The sequence below is a fragment of the Stegodyphus dumicola genome, chromosome 8, assembly GCF_044657685.1.
Source record: "Stegodyphus dumicola isolate Sdum_Otavi_A_Nest chromosome 8, ASM4465768v1".
Classification (NCBI taxonomy): Eukaryota; Metazoa; Arthropoda; class Arachnida; order Araneae; family Eresidae; genus Stegodyphus; species Stegodyphus dumicola.
In genome coordinates, this window is record NC_140775.1 from 99,911,045 (window position 1) to 99,927,195 (window position 16,151).

General features: G+C 31.7%; 1 protein-coding gene across 1 annotated transcript; it reads right to left on the minus strand.

Moving 5' to 3' along the window:
- Positions 1–358: 358 nt before the first annotated feature.
- LOC118198141 (uncharacterized) lies at positions 359–6,218 on the minus strand. The gene is made up of 2 exons (XM_085822172.1): positions 4,775–6,218; positions 359–2,622 (listed from the first exon to the last, which is right to left on the minus strand). The coding sequence occupies exon 1, from the start codon at positions 5,760–5,762 to the stop codon at positions 5,178–5,180; it is 585 nt and encodes a 194-aa protein (XP_085678298.1). The 5' UTR covers positions 5,763–6,218; the 3' UTR covers positions 359–2,622; positions 4,775–5,177.
- Between the last annotated feature and the right edge of the window lie 9,933 nt (positions 6,219–16,151).

Consider the following 16,151-nt stretch of genomic DNA (forward strand, 5'->3'; position numbering starts at 1 on the left):
CATATATTGTTTTATCACATCTTAATTGTTTAATACACATGGCTATCCATACATAATGAAATCCATTGTCCAACTGTTGTGTCAAGTATCTCTCCATAACAGAAAAAATATTGCTGTTTAATTAGAAGGGGAAAACTCTAAAAAATTTTCAGAAATGTTTTGTATATAAAAATTATACTTACAGTTCTATTTTGCCTCTGTCTATTTTGCCACGTTTTATTTTTATAAACAATGATTTTAATTATCACCGCTATATTTTCCCCTTGTACTTAAAGGAAAAGAAAAAGTATTAAAATTTGGGGCCTGTATCGTATAAAATAAAGTGACCACATTTTCATTGAGACAAAGCGGGACAGATAGAATGAAATGATAATTGTAATTTAGTTATGAAACCAGACTAATAATTCAAAAAAATATATTTTATTGTGTACATTCGTATACTTGGCTGTAAATATACAAAAATATATTTATTATTAGCTATTGTTAACTATAAAAACATTTGTAAAAAACTATAATTTGAATATTATGTTTTTAATTAATTTAAAATTTTACTTAAAAAATTATGATTTTCTTTCATGGTCATATTTTTTATCCAATTGAATACTTTGCAATAGATTCGGATCATTTATTAAAATGTCATGAAATTTCTCATATGAATTGGTCAAATTATATTTTACCCTTAATACAGATTTTAAAGCTTTAATGTTCAACTGCATTTTTTTCAATTTTCCATATTTTATTGATACTATAAAAAACACATTTTGTTCCTGCATTTGTTCCTGGAAGGGAGAGTGCGTGTTCTACAATTTTCAAAATATTTTCATAAGGAATATTATTCTGTTTAAAATGAAGAAATAACTCCGTTCACTTTTTGTCTGTTTCCACATTTGCAGACCACCAACATTTAATTTTTTCTTCAGTAACATATTTTTTTACCAATGACACCTCATCAAAAAGATCATTTTTGCAAATATTATTTTTTGGAAAATGGTTTCTAATATATTAAAATGATTTTTCCTCATATTCCCATAAAATTTCCTTTTTTAATATTCGATTTCTGCGCTTTCACAAAAATCCTTCAAACTTTTAACATGCACAGTATATATATAAAAGTACAAATCAATTTTTTCAATAATATTTTCAAGATCCATTGGAAGTAAGTCAGATGCTGTTTGAATAGTGCTATATAGAATATGCGCTGCATAACCTACTCCAATAATTTTTTGGTTCAAATGTTTATTAAGTTTTGTAAAAACTTTATTGATGCCTCTTCTAGCTTTTCCACCAAAATTTGCATTAGTGTTATCCTCACAATAGGCAAAAATATTATTATTCAAATTATTCTTTTTTAAAATAGTATTTTTTGAATCAAAAATTATATATGAAGTTTCACCTGGCAAAGAAACAAAATCTAATATTCTAATTTAAATTCCTGTTTCTGGATCAAAAAGTCTAACAATTGTGGCAAATAATTTTAAATTTTTGTGGTTGGAAGCATCATAATATATAGATATAAATATGCATTTATCTAATTCTTTCTGCTATTGTGAAAACGAATATGGTGAAAAACATTACAAATAATTGCTTCGGTTTTTGTCCTCGCACTGCAAATTTTTTGTCGTACAATATTTTGATCATTTGCGACATACAATCAATTGATCTGAAACTTTGATAGTGGTTTATGGTGTGGAAAACCAAATAGCCCTTCAGCTAATGCTAGCTGTTCCTCCGTTAATAATACGTATTCCTTGACGAGACGTAACAACAATGATCGAACACCACCGAGTAAATCTAACTTGTTACATCGCCTAATTTAGTTAACTCTGCATGCATTTTATGTGTTTTTTTATTTATATATTTTTATTTCTTTATATTTACTATAATAATTAATAAATGTTAATTTTACAGTACATTTAAAATAAGAAATGCAGATGTTTTCTAAAAAACGGGACTGTCCCACCAAAATCAGGACGTGTGGTCACTTTATCATATGGACAAATCCATGATGATTCTTCTGCTGCATCTCTGTGGTTCACCAGTCACAATAGAGGGAAATACCCATATCTAGTAGAAATGTTTTTAAAAAATTATAAATACACCAGAAACGGCATCTGTTATTATTGGTCATCAAATTATTGACATGCATACTGTTTCGTTTTCAAATAAAAATTTAGTTGTGAAATATTCTTTAAGCTTCTGTTTCTGATTAGTCTTTATCTCAACAATATTCATATTTCATTTATAATTTCTAAGTTAGAGCTGCTAGAAATGATAGGGTTATATTCTTCAATGGGTGCACATCCTTTTTAGCATATCTTGCATTCTCAGGTTGATTGCTAATATAAATATATTGCTATACATATATATATATATGCATACATATTGTAACAGTAACTACACACTCGTGCTGCTGCTTGCTGTAATTTTCTTACAAAACCAGGTAAGAAAGATAAATGTGTCATTGCACAGATTTAAAAATATGCAGGATTCAGTCCATGGGCCTTTCTTTTCCCCATCTCTGGTCTAGATAGTGTTGTTGTATATTATTTTTTGGTTTGAAGACTTGGCTTTCCAATTCCATTATGTTATTTCTCTTTGGTTTCAAATGGCATATTATTTTCCCTACAAAATAAAACTCGATTATTATTATTATTATCATTTTTTAAAACTTATTAAGAGTATACTGATACCAAAATATAAGTAATTACAATTGAGCCCCACTATATTGAACTTCTGGAACTGAAAATTAGGTTTGTTATATCCCATCAGCTAAATGGATGGATCAACAGATCAAGCAGATGGATCAACTCATAAAATAATGTCAAACTGTATTGATAAATCACACAGAAAGAGTGATTAAATTAATTGTCTCATCTCCCTGAGTAGGTTAATAGTAAACTGTAATTTTAAAAAATACATTAAAAGTTAATCACAATTATTGTTACATAAGATTATGAAATTTCATGTTTTAAACATGTCCTTCCAGTTACACATTATAAACAAGAATCAGCCTTGAACAGAATATTATGTAATAGCTCAATCAAAGAACAGATTCAAGTTTTTTATTCCAATGGATCAATAGTAATTCTTTTGTTTGATGCATGACACTAAAGTATCTTGTAAGGTATATTTATTATATATCTTGGTTTTCAAAGAATTCAGTGCTTTGCAAAACCTTTTGTTTAGAACACAGAGAGGTGATGAAGATAAATGCAGTAATGTAAGTATATTTTTCATTCTTCTAATACCTCAGCAGGTTGAATTTATATATTTGTAATTTTTCAACTGAAAGTTGCAGAAATTCTTGAAATATAGTATAGTTTGATTAATGCAAAACATTTTCAGTCCAAATATCCACAAAATTCATTAATTCCAATTTTTATACATTTGAAAATTCACTGTAGCCATATAAAATAACATTAAGTCCATAGAAAACCGGATAGGACCAGAAAGTTCATTCGCTGCAGCATCTATTCCTTATTTAATAAATTTACTGTAGATAATATATTTCAGAAAGAAAAATTCAATAGAATGATAAGAATAAGCCCCTATGTTTTCTAAAAACATTTCTTCTTAATTATGAGGTGAACTTTGATTTTACATCGACCATGAACTAAAATTAAATGTTTTTTAATTGTCAGTATTTTTTCCCCTAGATTTTTAAAAATATATGCTTTTAGGCATTGAAATTTCTGTAACTGTTATCAAGAATCACTTCAGAAGGATATTCATCACCACTTGAAATTTTATTTTCTAATTATAGAAGTCTGAAAAGTTGAACCATTTAAAACATCCTTAGATTTTTTAACATTTTGGCAACTGGACATACTGAGACCAATTTTGTGAATGTATTATTTGTGTGTTACTAACATGGTATACATTCAAGGAAATGTATGCTAATCCCAAAGCTATTAAATAATTTATTTTGAGCTTCGTTACTCAAATTTTGGGCTCTATTAAAAAAACTATAACTGCTATATTCTTTAATTGCATTTACTACCCCCCTGCCTTCTGATTTACATATTACTTCAGTTTTTGAGCTAATATTAAATATTGACACTTTTGTAATGTCTTTACTTCAAATCAATAGCTTTATTTCATATGATCTACAATATTTAATACAAGTGGATTGTAGCAAAATGAAATGTCAACAGTTATTCAAAATGTAAATAAATTAGTGCCAAGAAAGCAAATGCTTATTTTATTTATTTTGGTTCTATAGGCAAAGTCAGCCAATTCTTTATTCATTATTTGTATTCATTATTTGTTGCCAAGAAAACTCTGTTTTTTGTAATAATATATAATCATATTTTTTATGAACAAAGTTAATTTTTAGTTAGAAATTAAAACTGACATTAAGAAGGTATAAATTTTAAAATGTCAACTATTCTTTATGCAAGACCATGGAGAAAATGAGGTAAGGTCTATAAAAACACATACATTGCTACTTGCCTGTTAAATACAGAGAAATGCAGATGCAATCTTTATACGAGTATCAATGTCTTAGAAAATTATTTATACTAGGAAATAAATTCAGTATTGCGTTTATCGTAAGGATGACCAGACCCCCCCCCCTCGAAAAAAAAAAAAAAAAAAAAAACTTGCAGTGACAATTTCCCATGTGACAAATACCCACACCGATGCATATACTGCATTGAAATTAATATTTTTTTTCTGTTTTGTTTTAGTTATACAAAGCAGATTCATGAAAAAAGATAATAAAATTAATAACAAATAATTGAACAATAAATTAAAGTAACGAAACACATTTTACTTTAGGTGCCGGCTGAATTAAAACCCTATATGTGTATAGAAAAGAGGAGTCGAATCAAAATAAAAATATAGTTAAAAACATATACAGTCGATTCCAGTTAATCGGGAAGGTTTTGGTTCTAATAATCGGCTGGTCCGATTACACGAACATGTCCTATGTTGTAAGGCGGGGCGTGCTATATGTAGAAAACAGTAAATGTACATGTAAATCATGTATTTAAATGTAATTATGAACTTTATGGTGCAGTACACACGTATGGCGAGCGTACATGTACAAACAAGAACTACAGTCGAAACTTTTTTCATTGAGAAAATTAATTTAGAAACAGATTCTAAGAAACAATCTCCACGATCGAAGCACAATAAAAACAAGTTCTTCCAAGTTCCAGTGAACATTGAAGAACTTATCCAATGGATTGCACGTGAACGAAATCGCCACAAACGTCTAACGCAGCAATGGGACTGCCTTCATTTCCCTCCTGCATGAAATACCGATGCAAAGTTTCAACGCATTTCCTTGCATCTTGTGTTATCACTTGCACCAACTTATTAGCGGCATCACCATCATCACTTTCTTGGTCTTCCGATGCTGTCGTGTGTTTTGCTGCAACGTTTGCAGCGTCGTAATCTTCATTTTCATCGTAGCATTGAAGCTCGTTGTCCATGGATAAAAATTCTTCGCAATTTTGTACCTGTTGAAGTTCCACATGAAAATAATCATTTTCACTTTCAATGAGCATGTCCACATCCATCTCCAAAACCAAGTGCTTAAAGGCACAGTGAGAAAAATAGTTCTGAATTGTCTCACTGCTCACTTCTCGCCAGCTGTCGGCCACAAATGTAATTGCTTGTAAGATGTTGACCTTTGCACTGACTTCGCTAGCTTTTGACGATGAGATCAGCAAACTTTCTTCAATTGCTTCAAGGATGTAATTAACCAACCTTGCACGATAAAAGGTCTTCAAATTTTTTATGATGCCCATGTCCATTGGCTTGACCAAAGCTGTGGTTCTGGGAGGTAGAAATTCCAGTTAGAGGTTCATCAAGCAATCTAAATGAGGATGTGCTGCACAATTGTCAAGAAGAAGCAGCACTTTTCTCGACTGGCGTTGTAGCTCTCTGTCCCAATCCTTCAACCATTCTTTAAAAAGTTCAGAGGTCATCCATGCATTTCTGTTCGCATGATACACAACTGGTAAACTTAAGGCTCCTATATACCAGGCTGAATCATCAGGCATTCACGATCCCAAGTGGGAGATTTAATGGCGGCTGTGTAGTTACGGTGCAACAATTTTTTGTGTTTTTTTGTGTAAAATGGGCGGATGTGCAGCTATTAATTGTTCAAATCATTCACGGAAAGGTCATACATTGGTAAAATTTCCTAAAAATGAAGAAAGAAGAAAAATATGGGTAAATAATTGCCGAAGAGACAATTGGAAACCTGGTCCAGGCCCTGAACTTTGCTTAGTAAGTATAATGTTAATTACGCCTTCATTTAGAGTTTATATCTTCTCTGATGTTTATAATGTGCAAGTAAAGTGAAATTCTTGTGTACGATAACCTGAGTATCTGCTAATTTCTGTAATAATAGCTATAATTAAATTAGTCTAGGGTTAATGTACCCGTCGCCAAACATCGCCAATGTGGATGTTTTGAATGTGGGAAAGAAATTTCTCTTCTAATATAAAGCGCAGATTTTGTTTTCCTGTGCTAATTGTGGAATTTATACTAATGTAACATGAAAATCATTAGCATATTGAAATTTATTAAAAAATAAATAATAATTTGGAAAGTCAAGATAAAATCTGAATGTTTGCTAAAGATATATGTAACATTATACTATAGTTTCAATATCGTTGGAATGATATATAATTTTTTTCTTTATTTTATAATCACTGTTGTTAAAAAGTTAGATGAGTTGTTTATGCACGGTGCCCACTACTGTTTCTTGGTTAAAATAACTTCCAGAATTTTGACATTGACATCTGAAGTCAATAGAATAAATTGAATAGTATGAGACAAAATATATATAATCTGACTTCAATAATTGCAAGTACCATATATTTATAATCACAGTATTATACAATTTGGCAATTTTAAAAAGATAATAAGAGTAAAGATTTAGAAATGAATGCAGAACATTCAAATAAGCACAGAAAACTTGTGAAACTGCATGTGTACTTTTCAAAAATAATTGTAGTGTTTTTAATGCATGTGTAGTGTTTTTAATGCATGTGTAGTGTTTAATGCATGCATAACAATCAAATAAATCTGCCTGTAATGATGAATTTCAAAGGCCAAGCCAAAAATCCTTTCATGAATTTGATACTTCTAAAGAATGTGATCTCCTCAAATTAAATCCTCATGACATTGATAAACAATTATTACTGATCTGTGTTACGAAACAGATTTTTATACATGATAAATAATATTTTCTGAAGCGTTATTTTGTGTTGTCATCTCTAAATAAAAAATTGCCTACAAATTCAGAAAGCTACTGAACTACGTTCTAGAGTTTTTAATAACTTTAATTGGATATGTCTGTGCCGATGTAATTTAAAAAATAGTCGTTTAAACTGGCCTTGATGCTTTTTAAAATGCATGTTAGCACTGAGCTCCGAAATTAGGGCTATGTTTTGAATGATTAGAGAATTAAAAATTAAATATTTCAATTAGAGCAATAAACATTACTACAATTATAACAAGAATCATAGTCTGCTCTAATTATAAATGTATTTATCGGCCTAGTATCTTAAAAGTTGGGTGTAGTGAACTCTTATTTTCTTATCTATTGTAAGAGCACTATAGCAAGAAATATAAAGTTTTATTTTAGTTGTTTTTAATGTTATAGCAAAACACTACTTCATTTAATTTTTGGATAATGTTCTGAAGAACACCTTAAATTATAGGCAAAAAATAAATATTGGATAATTAAATTCTGTCCAAGCTTACAAGATGCTGCTGCTGATATGTTAGACATGGTTTGTTTATTGTTTCACTTTTTTATAATACTGGGCCTAATTTAATTACTTGCATATTTATTTATTGCCTATACTTACTTACAGTTCATGCTTGCTGCCTTTGGCACAACCTCACTGTGTGGTTTGTTTTTTGTACTTTTATTTATTTTGTGTACTTTTTATTTATTACTTTATGTATTTTCAGGATCATTTTGAGGAATCTCAATTTGAGTCACTATGCAAAGATAGAAAAAAACTAAGAAAAACTGCAGTACCAACACTCTTTAGCATTCCAAATCCACCACCATCTGTAACTGACAAGAGGATAAGAGAAGTAAGATGTCCTAAGCCAAATACTGAAGTGGTAAATTATTTAATATTCTCCAAAAAAATTGTTGAAAAAATCATTGTTATTACCAATATATTAATTCATCCAACCATTGTTTAAAAAAATAATCACAGCATAACATGTTTACTATTTCTTTTTGAATGTAGGAAACTCTACCTGCTTCAAATGAAGAGTTGTTAAAAAAATAGAATTCCTTGAGCAACAGCTTCAAAAAAAAGATGCAAAATTGACATCATTTTTGTCCGATGAGCAAGTAGGAGCCCTTGCTGTGCAGCCAAAAAGGAACTGGTCAGAAAAGTCCATTATAAAAGGACTGAAGATGCGATTTGCTTTGGGCAAACATGATATAATTACCTCAGAAGTACTGGATATCCAGCACCATCGTACAGTACCTTGAACAGGAGGATTAGGGAAATAAAAATAAATTTCGGCATTTTAGAAAATTTGTTTTTTTTCCTCAAGACAAAAGTTCATTCATTGGATGCTCTTGATAGGAACTGCTGCCTTTTAGTTGACGAAATGGAAATAGCTTCATATCAAGATTTTGATACATCGTCTAAGTCATTCATTGGAAATGTTACGTTAGGAAAACCTGCAGTTGCTAAGCATTACACTATTGTAATGCTTAGAGGCCTTAAAACATCATGGAAACAGATTGTTGCCAATGAATTAACAGGGCCTTCAACATCAGGTTCTGACATGAAAGATCTAATTCATAGAACTGTAGTAGCAGCTACAGAAATAGGTTTAATTGTAAGAGCCTCTGTTTCAGATATGGGAAGCAATAACAGAGCAATGTGGTCGTCATTGGATGTATCTGTCTCTAGGACAGATAGGAAGACAAATTACAATATTGGAGGACCTGATGTTTTCATTCACAGTATTGCAAATGTACCACATCTCATTAAAAACATGAGAAATGCATTTCTTACAAGTATTATGATATTACCAGAGGAATTTCGCCAGCAGCATGCCTTGCCATCGAGGATAGTATCTTCAGTGTATGTGAAACGACTCTGGTCAAGTGAGATAGAATCAGATGCTGCCCTGAGATCTCTACATCACTTGAACAGAGTTCATCTCTTCCCAACACACTTTTCCTCGATGAATGTGGCATCTGCTGTGCAATTGTTTTCTGTAAAAACAGCTGCTGCTATTGAAAAAGCAGTTATTTTACACCAAGTTGCAAAAGAAGCATTAACTTCTGCATGGTGGCTGAGACTTGTAGCAGAATGGTTTACAATTATGACTGCAAGGCATCCAAAAAAGGCATCACTATCAAAAATCAAGATGAGAAATTTAATATTTTATTGAAATTCATTCATGTGACTGAAACTGTTCAGTTTGGAAAAGCATGGAAGCCATTTCAAACTGGCATTATTATGAGCACATTGAGTGTTGTGAAACTCTCAAAAGAATTATTTTCCGAGGGGTTTACATTTTTCTTACCAGGCAGGTTGACACAAGATGCGCTGGAAAATGCCTTTTCGCAGATTAGACGAAAGTCGGGTGCAAAGCCTACTGCTTTGCAAGCCAAGAGAGCACTGAAATTAGTGTGCCTATCACAGTTCATTTCGGATATCAATAATCCAAATTATTGTTCTGAAAGTGACCACAGCCTCTTTGATGCTTCTGAATTAGAGGTCGCTATCAGAAAGGAGGTCTTGCATCCTATCTCCAATTCTGTAGTGCCATCTACCTCTTCTGCAGTGGCAGTGAAACGTCGCTTGCCCCCAGCTGTGGAAGAAAATGATATACATTACATCGCAGGAGCCATATATAATAAGTTGTTGAAAAAAAAAAAGCATATGTGAAAATTGTAAAACAGCTATGACCATTTCAGAGGACATGCTGGAACCTGACATACCCGAGCATCGCACAATTCTTACAAAACACAGCAATAAAGGTGGACTGAAGGTCATCTCTTCAGGAATGTATCGAATATGTAGGGAAGCTGAACGAGAATTTCAAAAATGTAAAGATGTACTCCTTCGTTTACAATCAGCCATCACAAAAGAATTAGTTGAAAGAATAATTGATAAATGTACGCATGTGGCCATGCCAGAATGCTGTAATCTTAAGAAAGTAATTATTGATAATTTTTTTATTACTAGATGCAAAGGCCTTACACAGCATCTTATCAACAAAAGAGCCCATAACGTTTCATATTCATCAGCATCGGCCAATAAGAAACAAAAAGTAAAATAATTTTAGAAGGTATGTATGTTTTATATTAAATAATTTATGTGTTTTATGTAATATGTATTACTTTTTCCTAGGCTACGAGTATATAAATTTCTGTGTTTGATGTTATATATGTTACTTTCTGCTAGGCTATGAGTATATTATTATGGTATTATTTTCTTGTTTCTAATATATAGAAATATAGCATATTTTCCAGTATAAAATTTCAGTTAAGTTTTACTTAAAAGTATGGGAAAGCAGATTTGTTTCATGCATGATCTTTATAATACTGGTATGAAATAAATGAATTTTAATCTGTAAACAATTTTTTGTTAATATTGAAATGTGTTTCTTTGGATACATTTTTAGGCACTTGTGGATCATGTCAGACAACATGCAATAGAGAAAAGTTGTCCGTGTGCATAAATTTTCCCATTGTGTTACTTCATTTTATCTAAATTTCAAGGATAATTCTTTTCATTTTTATATGGCATGTTATCAGTATAAAGGCTAGTGAAAATAAATTGGTATGTGTATCTGTTTTTGAAGTGTAATGCTTAAATAAAAAGATGGTGTGTGTTTCTTCATTTAAACAAAATTTCAAGGATAGTATTTTTCAGCATTGTACTGTTTGTTATTTCTCAATGTAAAGGGTAACAAGGGGAAAAAAACTGGTATGGTACATCTGTTTTTTAAGCATGATAATTTTATTTACTTCTTTAGTGATGCATATAGTATATAGAGAGAAGGTATTTGGTCCAACTGAAGTTATAATAAATCTAATTTTACTAGATCTCTTTCTCCCCTCAGGTGTAGAAAATTTTCAAATGCAGAAAGTTTATTTGCAGAATTAATTCATTTCTGATAAACTTATTATCATTAATTTTTTATATAACATGTTATTAAGTTACACATTTGACTACTGTGTAATAAACTTGTATTTAGGGCAAAAAATTAACTATTTTGCAGCTGGTGACTAATATCATATGCTTCTAAGAATATTATTTTAACTTTTTCCATAATTTTTGTATTTCAGGAACATGAAACTGTTATTTTGATATACTTAAATAATAAAAGTGTGTATCTGAATCAATTAATGGATACAAATATTTTACAGTTATTTTTAAAAGATATTTGCCATATTGCTTCTAATAATTCATAAAGTATGTTAAAATATAGGTAAATAATTTGGTGAAGAATTCAAATTTAGGGTTTAAAATATAGTGAATCATAAGACTAAATGATTTTTATTGTCATGATTTGCCTGGGCTTAAGAATGTACTTTTAGCCCGGTGGAAATTGTCATCAAACTGTCCTGAACAGGCTTTTTGTTGATAATAACTTCCAGGCTTATCAGTACCTCCTTTTGAGTGGAGGGTATGCAAATATAGTACCCAATTTAAATTACATTGTGATTGTAATAATATTGTGGTATTAAATAAGTGATTATAATTACAATTTAGGTAATTGCATTGTAATTATATTACATTGTATCTGTGAACTCTTAATTTCATTACTTTATGCAATTATGTTGTAAGTGCATAATCTAATTGCAATAATATAATCTATTCACAATTACAAAATAATTATAAATGCAGTTACATCTTAAATAGAGGCCATTTTAATACTTTTAAATTTTTGCAAGATAACTTCCCATGGTTAACACACATTCTTAAATTGGACAGGTTTTATCTAAATTATTAGTATAAAATATATAAACTATGAATTATTTTGTAACATAACTCAAATTACAAAATTCATTCTATATACGTTCAAATTTATTATCTTTTATGGAATAACTGTTTTTTAATTTAGGTAAAAATTGGATTTTTAGAAGTATTACAAATACAATGCAACACAAAGGTGATCTGATTGGAGAGGAAGGACTTTTTACTACGGTTTCTAGTTCGTATTTATATTACATTTGGTGAAAATCATCCAAAACACAGAATGCTGTACTTTCTTCTTCCATATATGTTATGAAATATTTCACACATTTAAAAGAAAGTGTTTCTTCAGAGTCTTGCACAATTATTTCCATATACCTCAGACTAAAATGACAACATATTCTTAAGTTATTTTTTTAGTATGAATTTAGTGTTTTTATGGAAATTTTTGTTAAAATGTCATTAAGATAAATTTATTTGCACACTCTACGCTTTAACTATTTCCCCATTTGACACTATTGAAAGTTTTTATTCATATCTTATTTATTTTAGTCTGCTAACAAAACTGAAACATCTAAAGAATAAGTTATTTTGAATATGTTTAGAAAATATACGCGAAATTTTTATTTAAGTGAAAACGTCTATATACTATTCGAGAATTAATAAATTATCCGAAAAGTTTATGTGCGCTGAATGCCGCGCGTCTATAAAATAAATCTTTAAAAAAAAAACAGCAGACATTCAGCCAGCGTGTGCGATAAACGCGCCAAAATTGGTAGCGCGGTCCCTCCCTCGACAAGAGAGAAAAGTTAGTGATTCAGCCTGGTTTAGAGGAGCCTTAGGTAAACTCTCCATCCTAAGTCCTTTAAAGCAGCGAGGCTTAATGCGTTTTCCTATAACCAACAGCTTCCTCTTGTCCGTTCCTGACATGTTTGAGCAGCACAAAACTTTTACGCGATCCATCGCTTTTTTGGATCCAGAGTGTGCAACATGTTTGTAACTTAACGAGCCGTCCGTTGTAACACGATAATACAGCCCAGTCTCATCAGCATTGTAGTCATCTTACAGTCTTTCACGAATATTTTGAAAACGGTAAGAAAATTGGCTATCCACCCCGAAAACAAAGCAAGTACCAGTTCTTACTGAAACCTTTACACGGCAAATGTTAGTTCTACACTTTTCCACAGTTTTATTCAAGCTTGGCAAGATTTTGCACGATTCACCTTAAACAGAAATAAGAGCAAATCACTATCTATCTCAGATTTCGAAAGAACTATCCTATTCCCTTAAACGAAGATTCTTCACTCTGCGTAGAGCTAGGGCAATGGCGTGCATTTCACTTATTATATTATGTATACATCTATGTATACGTCTACTTTGAAATACGTGCAATTTAGTATGCGTTGTGTTTGGACTCGGAAATTTTTATTTGATGTCCGACGTTTGTTTGGAATATGGCTCGAGTTCGATGTATCACGACTACACTCGCTACAGTTATGCTTACCCTTTCGAGACAGTGCAAATGAGCGCCAGTACGCCTGGTGCTATGATTCAGTAAACTACCTGAGCTATAAGTGTGAACTTTTAGTGGATTTATATTTTTTCGCGTAAATGTTCTGTGAATTCATTAATAATGAGTTTTAGAAAAGAGAAAGAGAAGAGTCAAGCAACGAAAATAACTGTTAGGATAACAAAGGAGGGGAAGAAAAGAGATTATTGAAACGTATGAAGATGGCATGCGTACCCGAGATTTGGCTGTTGCATATCGTCTGCCAAGTACCATGCTATCACTATCTTAAAAAACAAAGACTAACGTTGCGATGTAATTAAACAAAGACTAAATCAGCTAACGTTGCGAAAGGGTGAAATCGATCACCAAACAAAGATCAGAGACATTACAGCATGTTGAAAAAGTGCTTTTGATCTCAATAGCAGAAAATATTTATTTAGAGTATCATGTGTAGTGCTTCATTTATGTATAATAAATTTCCCCCTATGTATTTGTATTTTAGAATTTTAGAATTAAACAGTGTTTAATAATAACAATAGGTGTTTTTTTTTTTTTTTTTTTTTTTTTTTTTCCCAAGAGCGATTTATTTTCCCTTTATTTCTTATTGGAAAATTTCATTTGGTAAAAAAAAACTAAACAACATTTTAAAATTACTATGTATATTATCACAAGAAAGATACGAATTTCTTAGCATGATGACAAGTCAACTTTGAATGTTTGCCACAGTAAGAGATTCTTTTAAAAATTCGCTGCGTATACATACAACAAAACTTCGTAATATCATGTACTGACATAGATGAACATTACTTGGGAAATCTTATGAAAGCTCCAGTCCTTCGTTAGCTTCTTGCCACGAAACTCTCTTATTCTGCTTGCCGTCGTCATCTCCATCCTCCTCTTAATAACGTATACCTATGTTAATCATGACCATAAAGAAGGTTATGGAGTGTTAACAGTATGGCTTACTCACATGCTTTCTTTGTTGGCAGTAATAGTAACTGTTATGAGCTTTTCAAAATCAATATAGTGGTTATAAATGAATGGGAAACGTGATATTGAATATTAAAAAGAATAACTTCTATATCAGATTTATTTTACTACGCAGTGAAAAGTTAATGAATAAAATATTTTCCATTTCTGATAAAAGGAAGACAATACATACATTTTTGAGGGAAAGTATATCAAATTACTATTTATTTCTCCCTTACAGCTCCTTTTTTGTATTATAGAAAAAAATTTTATTTAGGCGTAACTATATATATATATATATACTATATACGGGATGGTCATAAAAAATCTTCCTCGATATTTGAAAGCCTAGTTGCCTTTCCGCTCAACAATGACATGAAATTTCAGGTATCGTTCGTTTGATTTAAAACAACAGAGATTTCGCAGTTACAGTTACAGGGAAAACATTTCGAAATTTTCGAATGGCAACTGCGCAAATTGGACAACGCATTGAGGAACCATAATTGGAACGATACGTGTATGACGAAAACTGCTGGCGTAAAACATTTGCTAAGAAGAGCATTGTAAATGATAAGTGGCAATACAAGAAAGGAGAAGAAGAAAAAAGTTATAATTGCAAGTTTTCAAAGGGTACCACGTTCCAAGATAGAGCTATGTCCCGTAACTTTCTCATTGCCGACAGCGACTTCTTACAATGTTTGTAGGGACATTAGGATTTTTTGGAAGCAAGAAAAATTGAAAAATTAGTAAAACGCCTTCGCCGGGAAACGAACCGCGACCTCTCAATTACGCGCTGAGCGTGCAGACCACTACACCACGAAGACGGGACAAATACCTTATAAGTTTAAAAAGAAACTGAGGAAGAAGAAAATTACGGAGTACCTTTTCTGTGCCCTTGGTATCCTGTTGCAATTAGTAGCTGGCTTTGCAGCAAGAAAGACGGTATTGTACAATATTACCCTACTGCCTTTTCTGTAGAAGCCCGCCTCCAGTATTGCAACAAAATACTGAAAGCACAAAAAATGTACTCTGCAATTTCCTTCTTCCTCAGTTTCTTTTAAAATTTTATTGTAACAGGTCTTTGCCGTGGCTGTCTAGGTGTGCCTACCTCTGCTGCAGCGTCAAGGGAAGCCATAGCAATGTTCGTCATGCTGACAGTCCGTGGAGCTGTAGACGTCGTAGCACTGTTAAAGCGGACATTTATGCACACAAGCCAGACTCCTGATTCAGGGCTGCGTGATGTGGCTGCAGGATAAGATAAGGCCGAAAGGACTACACGCGTGTCCTCCCAAACGGGTTAGTGGTGCCAGGACGTACTAATTCGTTGGTCAATTTGCGCTGGAAAAAAGTGTGTGTTGCCATTCAAAAATTTCGAAATGTTTTCACTGTAACCGTAACCGTGAGAGCTCTGTTGTTTTAAACAAGGAGGTTAGAATAGAAGGAGGGAAGGTTCAACTCAAACGGTGTAGCTTGGCGGCCATCTTCCTGTTATCACCGTGACTTGTGCAAGGAAGTCGGTCATTGCAACATTTTTTTTCTTTTCTTTTTGAAACATGTCAGCTTGTATTGCATATGGATGCACAAATAGATTCTCGAAAAAAATTCCGGGCATTATTTTTTACACGTAAGTATTAATTTTCTTTTTTTATGTAATATGACAACTATGTCAAAAATATCACAATGTCATGTGGTTTTCTTTCCAGATGTGAAAAAAAGGACTTAAAATAGTTTATTTAATA